This window comes from Lactuca sativa, chromosome 9, assembly GCF_002870075.4.
Source record: "Lactuca sativa cultivar Salinas chromosome 9, Lsat_Salinas_v11, whole genome shotgun sequence".
In the NCBI taxonomy this organism is placed as follows: domain Eukaryota; kingdom Viridiplantae; phylum Streptophyta; class Magnoliopsida; order Asterales; family Asteraceae; genus Lactuca; species Lactuca sativa.
This window is the reverse complement of record NC_056631.2, coordinates 190235148-190243821: the sequence shown is the minus strand read 5'-3', so window position 1 is coordinate 190243821 and position 8674 is coordinate 190235148. Positions and strand designations below refer to the sequence as shown.

The 8674-nt window shown below is 31.6% G+C and overlaps 1 protein-coding gene across 2 annotated transcripts; it reads left to right on the top strand.

The window, feature by feature from the left end:
• The first annotated feature begins 4515 nt into the window (after window positions 1–4515).
• On the top strand, window positions 4516–8137 carry LOC111895567 (zinc finger CCCH domain-containing protein 18). Of its 2 annotated transcripts, none has more exons than XM_023891655.3 (8): window positions 4516–4686; window positions 5180–5981; window positions 6082–6246; window positions 6340–6516; window positions 6644–6720; window positions 6809–6988; window positions 7065–7191; window positions 7701–8137. In XM_023891655.3, exons 2-8 carry the CDS (start codon window positions 5197–5199, stop codon window positions 7768–7770), a joined length of 1581 nt encoding a protein of 526 aa, XP_023747423.1. In that variant the 5' UTR covers window positions 4516–4686; window positions 5180–5196; the 3' UTR covers window positions 7771–8137. The 2 variants fall into 2 exon arrangements, with proteins under 2 accessions (XP_023747423.1, XP_023747421.1); XM_023891653.3 differs by having other exon boundaries at window positions 4520–4686; window positions 7698–8137.
• Window positions 8138–8674: the final 537 nt, after the last annotated feature.

The following is an 8674-nucleotide window of genomic DNA, read 5'->3' as shown; positions in this document are numbered from 1 at the left end:
AAAGAAGATTTAAAGTAAAAAAAATGGCAATTATGTTATCTTTGTTGTTGCTTCATTATTTTATGTCTTCCTTCTTATGGAGGGACATATTCAAGTCCTAATTATGTCATTTTCATATTTTGATAAAACATCGTATTCATGACAAACATTGTCATATAGAGGTTTCTTCCATTGTGATAATTTGTTTCCTCCTAGCTATTTGGTGGGGTCTACAACTCCCGTATTCGTTCCTTGGTCAGATACAATTGTGATGATGGGTGGGCAAACGAAGGCTTTTGAGGCTGTTGTGTTGACTTCGTTTTGCTGTTTATGGAATTTTTGTAATTCTATTCTTTTTTGGGGCAATGTTATCTATGAAATCTTTGATTTTTGATGATGTGGTTGATATAGCGTTTTTTATTTCCAATATGTGTAGAAAAATTAAGTTGGTATGGACTCTTTAGCTCTATAATCCAATATTAGCTTCTATTTTATTGTAATGGTCTTTTTCCAAGCGTTTTTAAATAAAATCATTGTCGTTCCCAAAAAAAATGTTTCTTTAAAACTTCTAATGGACGTTTGGTTCGTAAAATGTTTTTGGAAGGAATGAAATCCAGAAAGGGAATTAGAATATACACATTTGGTTGAGATGGAATGAAATATATTTTCTGTTTGGTTTGCAGATTTATCAGATGAATTAGAAAGTAAATTATATAATATGACTAAAATATTGTTTTTATTGATTTTTGTAACTTATTATTAATTTTAGTAACTAAAAAAATCAAACTTTTATTAAGTAAACTCTTACACACTCAAACTTGTGTAGTTTTGTAGATGTGGGTGTAAGTATATGTGTGGGAGTGGGTGGGGTGTGTGAGTGGGTGTGGATGTAAGGGGTGGGTGGTAGGGTAGGGGATTTGTGTAGGGTGGGGGATGGATAGGTATAGGGTAGGGTTATGTATAAGGTGGGTGGATGGGTGTGTAGGTGTGCGAGTGTGGATATAGGTGTAGGTGTGGCATGGGTTGGACATCGACATCGATGTGGGTATGTTAGTGTGGGTATGGGTGTGTGATGGGTGTATGTGGATAGGATGGGGGTGGGTACGTTGCAGTGAGGGAGATCAGTACTAATTCAAACTATAAACCATTTATATTAATTATGTTGTCACTATTGATAGAGTATTATTTACTTATGTTAATTTTCATGTAATCTCATAAGACTAAACGGTGGGATGGTTTTGTCATTTGCTAAAGCCTATGTGGTACTTTTAGTAGTGGTAAACACCACATTCTGCCTTTTTTTTGCCAACAATAAATCTTATTGGTGAAGTTCCATCGATGACAAATCTCAATGATAAAGTTTTTTTATTTCCTCATTGGTAATTGTAATTTTTTTTTCTGTGTAACATAAATATCATTATATATACCATTGGTAAAAAAAAAAAAAAAACATCACACCGCATTCATAGGCAAAGTGTGACAAAAATTATAAAAGTTTATGTACTATTGACAAAAATATCATCACACTCTTTAGCCTAAAGAGTAAAATCAATTATATTACATTTACCATGTTTGTATCCGGTTAAATGCTAAATCTATAAATGTTTTTCTTTTATGATATTCAAATTTAGAATATTTATCAATATATGATTTTTTAATTTATTTGAATATTTTGACCATTTAAATATTTGAGAGAATATTTTTTTATTAAGCTATAAGTATGTTGAAAAATAATGTAAGTGATTTTAAAAAAATTAACCTATTTATTTGTGAAGCATGAAAACCTAAATAAAAAAAAAAAAAAAAAAAAAAAAACTAAAAATATTAGCTAACTTATAATTTAACGTGACAAACATTTACAAGTGACTTATGTCATATGTGTTGGAAAATAAGGACATAATATCAAACAAAACTCACATAACTTCAAGGATTGTGTGGAAACACTTTCCATATATGTTATGGTAATATAACTATATAAGGTGTCAACAAACTAGAATTGAAATAAACTATTAAATAACAATTTAGATTTCATGCCCAATTCTGGATTTCAAAACATATAGAAACGGTAGTTATTTTTTTATTATAATTTGGAGAAAATTCGTGTATGTTCGTGTTCCCAATATGCATTATAGTTGGTTTTTTAGCTGGAATTCAACTTCGGGTATATCCAATGTTCTAAATAATGTGAGACCCATCATGACGACAATATCAAGTCTCAAACTTTATGAGACGTGAGTTGTGACGAGTCACAATGTTTATTAAGGCGTGATTTAAGACAACAATTTTATATATAATTAATAATTATATATTTATTATTATTATTATTATTATTATTATTATATACAAATATAACATCAAGTACAAGGATTGGAGTCATAATATGTCATGACAAGTTTTTTAAAACCATAGATATATCATTTACACCCGTTCTAGAGTTCAATTTAAAGAGAGAAAATAAAAGAAATGAATGGAAGTGAGAGGAAAGTAAAAGAATTTGATGTTCCTGTTTTATTAAAGGAATGAAATGGAGGGATCAATTTTCCTCCTAACGTTTCCTTCCGATTTGGAAGGATTTGGAGAGATCGAACAAAATGTCTAACTTTACTTTTACTTCTTTTCAACTCGGAAACACAAAAGACAAATTTATTTTCATTTCTTTTATTTCTTTACTTTCTTTTCTTTGCTACAACTCGACTTTGATAGGGACACTATCAACCGTATTATAGATAAAGTTGAATTCGATTTGTGTTGGGCAATTGGATAGTACCAAAATTACCAACCAAATGTTAAAATTAGGGAAAATGACTCTTGAGGGTAATTAACTTTTGTGTTTGTACTCATTTGGTCCTTTTTTTTTTTGTATTCAATATACCATCGAACTTGTTGTTGGTGTTTACCATAGCCCTTTTGACCGGCTTTTGACCTGTGATAGCCGGTCAAAGGGTTATGGTGAACACAAACAACAAGTTCGATGGTATATTAAATACAAAAAAAAGGAAAGGGATCAAATGAGAACAAACGCAACAGTTGGTTACCCTCTTGCTTCATTTTCCCTTTAATCATTTACAACAAATCCCACATCATCTCCTACTGATATTAATGACTTAATGAGATTCATTATTGCTTCTCTTCAAAACATAACCTACGAAAGGACATTATTCATACATGTACAACTTTGTAATGCACTTGAATATTTATTAGGGAAATCTTGACTAAGCAGGCGCATTTCATGACTACATTTACATTTCCAATCAAATGATTTATCGTATCATGGATTCTAGACAAGTCTACAAACGAGTGGAATCACAAGTGCTGTGATTTTTGAGTTTACTTAGCTTTAAGATCGAACTCATGGGATAAGATACAACATCAATATGTACAATATCATGCTGCTTTTGTAGACACAAACATATTGATGTTGTATCTTATCCCATGAGTTCGATCTTAAAGCTAAGTAAACTCAAAAATCACAGCACTTGTGATTCCACTCGTTTGTAGACTTGTCTAGAATCCATGATACGATAAATCATTTGATTGCAAATGTAAATGTAGTCATGAAATGCGCCTACTTAGTCAAGATTCCCCTAATAAATATTCAAGTGCATTACAAAGTTGTACATGTATGAATAATGTCCTTTCGTAGGTTATGTTTTGAAGAGAAGCAATAGTGAATCTCATAAAGTCATTAATATCACTAGGAGATGATGTGAGATTTGTTGTAAATGAGTAAAAGGAAAATGAATCAAGAGGGTAACCAACTGTTGCGTTTGTTCTCATTTGGTCCCTTTCCTTTTTTTGTACTCAATATACTATCGAACTTGTTGTTTGTGTTCACCATAACCCTTTGACCGGCTATCACAGGTCAAAAGCCGGTCAAAAGGGCTATGGTAAACACCAACAACAAGTTCGATGGGATATTGAATACAAAAAAAGAGACCAAATAAGTACAAACGCAAAAGTTAATTACCCTCAAGAGTCATTTTCCCTTAAAATTACGAGGACTTAAATATAAAATATCTAGAAAAATAAAAAGAATTACACGGTTACCCATCATTATCTCCTAAATTCACCAAGTAAAAATCAAAACTTTCAGCAATAAATCAAGATTCAGATTCAAAAGATCCCAAAAAATCCTCTTAAATTGCCACCCCACCACCTCCGTATAATTTCTTGAACATTTCAAATTATTTTTCGAACCAGTAACTTTAGTCAAAATAGTATATTCAAAGCTGTAACTTCCTCCTGATCTCTCTCCCCTTTTCGATCCAATTTTGTATGTAAACAATGTGGCCAAAAACCCATTTGATTTAAGGAAAACCCCCATTTCAGTTTACTTGTCTTTTCCCAATTTCTTTTTGTTTTTACTGACAATTTTTTCTTTAGAATTTAACACTGTATGTGTTCTATAAAATGGAGTATTCGAGGGGATTCAACTAGAAAAAAAAAAGAAAAAAGGGCGCGTCATTTTCAGTATTCTTTTAAGAATAGTGTCGTTTGTGGGGAGAATTGAGGGCATAGTTTATATATAGATTGATTTTATTAAAATATTAGCAACAACAACAAGAGCAAGAGAGAAAGTGATATAGATATAGACACATATATAGATAGAGAGAGAATGTTGTATCCAATCAATCATGAAGGAGTTTTGAGGCCATGAGTAGGTGGTTCTTCTGACCTTGTTCTCTGTTCAGAAGGCTATTAAATTTGGTGGGTATTCAAATTTTTTGCTTTAAATTGTTTTATTCACCATAAATTTTCATGAATTCTTTTAACTTCTTGTTCTTCACTCGTTTACGAAAGGAAAAGGCTTGGATTTTGACATGGGTTATTTTATTTACATAAAAGATTACTATTATCGTATATTTCCATTGTAAGTTTGCATGATTTAATTTAATGCTGGAAGCTTGGAGTTCTTCCATGAAAAATGAACCAGGGTTGTTTCTGAAAACGAAAACGGGAAACTTGTGTGAAATTTGTAGTCATACACAACCTGTGTTCTTCCTTTTTCGTGCCCAAAGTGTCAATTTTCATGCTTGAACATAAATTCGCACCCCAATGTTTGTTGAAAAGCCGAAAAGAGCACACATTAGCCATGTCGAAGAAGACCTTTTTATTTATCCTCTTCAATTACTTTCTTTTCTTCAATTTCGTTTTACTTTTGTAGTAATATTTATGGTTATAACATTGGATTCATATGTAGGTTAAAAAAAATCGAAGATGGACTTCTCAGAATCTACAAAAATCGTATACGATAGGATCCAAAACCTAGAACCCGAAAAAGTCTCAAAGATTATCGGGTATCTCTTGTTACAAGATCATGGTGAAGAAGAGATGATAAGATTAGCCTATGGACCCGATAATTTAATCCACTCTTTAATCAATAAAGCAAAAACCCATCTCAATTTACCCTCCAATTCCACTTCTCCAACACCAATTTCAAATTCTATGACGGATTTGCCCCTAAAGTTCTCGCCTTTCTCTCCTAATCCCCAATCTTTAACGCTTTATCCATCTTCATTCCCTGAAGATTACCACTTCCAAAACCAACTTCATTTCCTCCAGTTAGACAATCAGATTGACCCTTCAAACTGCTCAATTTACCATTCTGCCCCTACATTCTGTCCTAGAATCAGTCAAAGGTCTCCCGAATTCCCAATCAAGATTTGTCATTACTTCATGAAAGGTTGTTGTAGACATGGAAACAACTGTAGATACTCTCATAGTATTCCCACATCCGAAACTTTTTCCATCTTTACCCCTGAGGACGATAACGTCTTTTCACCTGGGTCACTCAAGAAACTAGAGATTGAACTCACTGAACTTTTGAAATCAAGAAAAGGGTACCCTGTTTCCATAGCTGCTTTACCATTATTGTATTATGAGAAATTTGGAAAGACGCTTCAAGCTGAAGGGTATTTGACCGAAAGTCAAAGACATGGCAAAGCTGGTTATAGTTTGACCAAACTTCTTGCTCGCCTCAAGAGAATATCTCTCATCGACAGGTTTTATAATTTACAATTTACAATTTACAATTTACAATTTATAATTTATATTTTTTGTATCCTTTAACTTCGTATTTCTTGATTGTTTGATTGAAAATAGGCCTCATGGGCAACATGCGGTAATTTTAGCGGATGAAATTGCAAAATATACGGATTACAGGGATAGAAATGAACAAGGTGGAATAGTTGCAGGGTCAAGGCAAATATATTTGACTTTTCCTGCTGAAAGTACTTTCACAGAGCAAGATGTTTCAAACTATTTCAAGTAAGATGTTACATACATATTTATATAGGGATAATCCTAAAGAATAACGATTTACTTTACTCTTTTTATATATATATATATATTTTTTTTCAGAAAATTTGGTCCTGTTCATGATGTGAGAATTCCATGTCAGCAAAAGAGAATGTTTGGTTTTGTTACTTTTGTTTTTGGAGAAACAGTTAAGGAGATTTTAAATAAAGGCAATCCTCATTTTGTTTGTGGTGCACGAGTTTTGGTCAAACCATATCGTGAAAAGTCAAGGGATGATAGGTAAGATTACATGCACAAAATAGCAAAATACTTTCATTGTGTTTTTGATTTTATATTTATTTAAGTTATTGTGGTTTGAAAAATCTACTCGATTATATCATTCTAAAATTGTCACCTTTTTTTGTAGGAAAATTGGAGAAAAGTTTCGGCATAACATGTACTATGGACCCCACAGTTTTGAAGCTGAATCCGAGCTTCAATTAAGTAAGTAATATAAAATTAAATAAAAAAATGATCTTTGTTTTTTGGTTATTGGTTGTAGTTAATTTGAATTTTTATAAAAACTATGTAGTGCACAGAATATGTGATAATAATTCATCGTCATTAAAGAAACAAATGATTTTTGAAGAACAACAAGAGCATGAACTTGAGTCAGAGAGATTGCGATTCTCTGAGATGCAGTTATCAGAGGGGCCCACAAATCGGTTGACATGTTTTGGGTACTCATTTGAAGAGTTGCAGTTATCAGAAGGTTAGAGTAAAATTAAAATTGTTGAATTATTTTTTATTAATTTATATATTTTTGATTTTGTATGTTGAATTGATAGGTCATAAAGGGCACATGAATTTGTCTTCCATGGAGCGATTTGGTCATCTTCTTGATGTTTTCAACAATGGATCCGTTGGGGATGAAAAAATTAGGCACATAAATACCAAATGCAATGATCAAGAGAAGTAAGTTATACTGCATTTGGCATGCACTGGACTGTATCCCTCTTACTGACACTGTGATTGATAGCCAATGGGACACATTCACAAAAATTGCAATTTGTTTGTCCAACTTAGAAAGGTGTGATAGGGACTTTTTGATCTTCTATATGTGCAAAAGATGTAAATATCATTTTATCCCCACTCATTTTTGTTCCATTTATAAAAGTGGGACATGTACTTCTTGATCATTTGTGTGTGCAAATGACAGAAATACCCTTCTTATCCACATCATCGAAAACAGCGCTAGAAAGTTTGTCCAGTCTCATCCAATCATTTTTGTCCTACTAAAAAAGTGAGACAGGATGCAAAAGACATAAATGTCCTCTCATCCTTATAATTGAAAATAACCCTAGAAAGCTTATCTAGTCTGATCCAACTTTATTTTCTTGATTTTGGTTGCATTATTTCAAGATTTTTGTTTTCCATCATTTTTTTATTCACTAAATCAAATAATTTTGGATAAATTGCAGCAGCCAGGGATTGAATCTTCCGGATAGTCCATTTGCATCTCCATTAAAGAATGGAATATCAACAGCCACATGAGTTTTTTTCGAAGGATTTAGTGAAAAAGGAATGAAATATTCACAAAATGATCATCAAATACTTTGACGTCAAAGTTTATAACAAAAAAAGATTCGGTTTTTAGTGTTTTTAGGGCGACAAACCATGTTGCAATGGATATAAGGTATAGAAAAAGTTTACCAATATACCCTTTTTAGGTTCTATAAAGGGTCGAGAATGAATACAAGCAAGAAATATAGCTTGTTAGTTCTTCTAATTATAAGTTTTAGAAAGAAGAAAAGAGTGCAATTGTAGTGAGGAGTTGAAAGATCTTTGTGTTTCTTGAAAGATATATACAAATGTTATTTAATAAAAGCTTAGTTTATATAAAGTTTCAGTTTTCACGCTATTTTTTTTACTTCATTATTGCTTGATATTCTTATCATGTATATTAAATAAAGTAATTAATTACTCTAAAAATAATAAAGATTAAAAACTTACGATAAAAGGGTATATGATATTTTATTATACTATGTTTGGGATATAAATAAGATTATAGAAAAATTATAAACTCAATTCTATTGCTTCATGTTACTACATTTTGAATTTCCAAACATGGGTGTTTAATTAATGGTTTGAATTTATACAACAGAAGTTGCAATCATTGCAAGATCAATCACGATTCATTAGCTGTGAAGCATGAAGCATAAATGATTGATTTAAACACACTTATAGTTTGTTTATACAAAAATATCTAGTGGGGTCATTTAAATAAATTCTTTTTGTTTGAAAAAACTTTTCCCACATGTATGCTCCCTTGATAAGGGAATTCGATTTAAAAGTTTGGTTTGTGTGGGGATTTGTGTTATCATGGTGTTTCTTACACTTATCTCATTGATCATATTTCTTTTCATTAGTTTAAATGAAAATTAGTTGTGATATAGAT

Coding starts and splice junctions, on each gene's coding strand:
- LOC111895567 (XM_023891653.3), top strand. CDS start 5,197: ATGGACTTCTCAGAATCTACAAAAATCGTATACGATAGGATCCAAAAC. Junction 5,982..6,081: donor AGAATATCTCTCATCGACAG/GTTTTATAATTT, acceptor GATTGAAAATAG/GCCTCATGGGCAACATGCGG. Junction 6,989..7,064: donor AGAGTTGCAGTTATCAGAAG/GTTAGAGTAAAA, acceptor TTGAATTGATAG/GTCATAAAGGGCACATGAAT.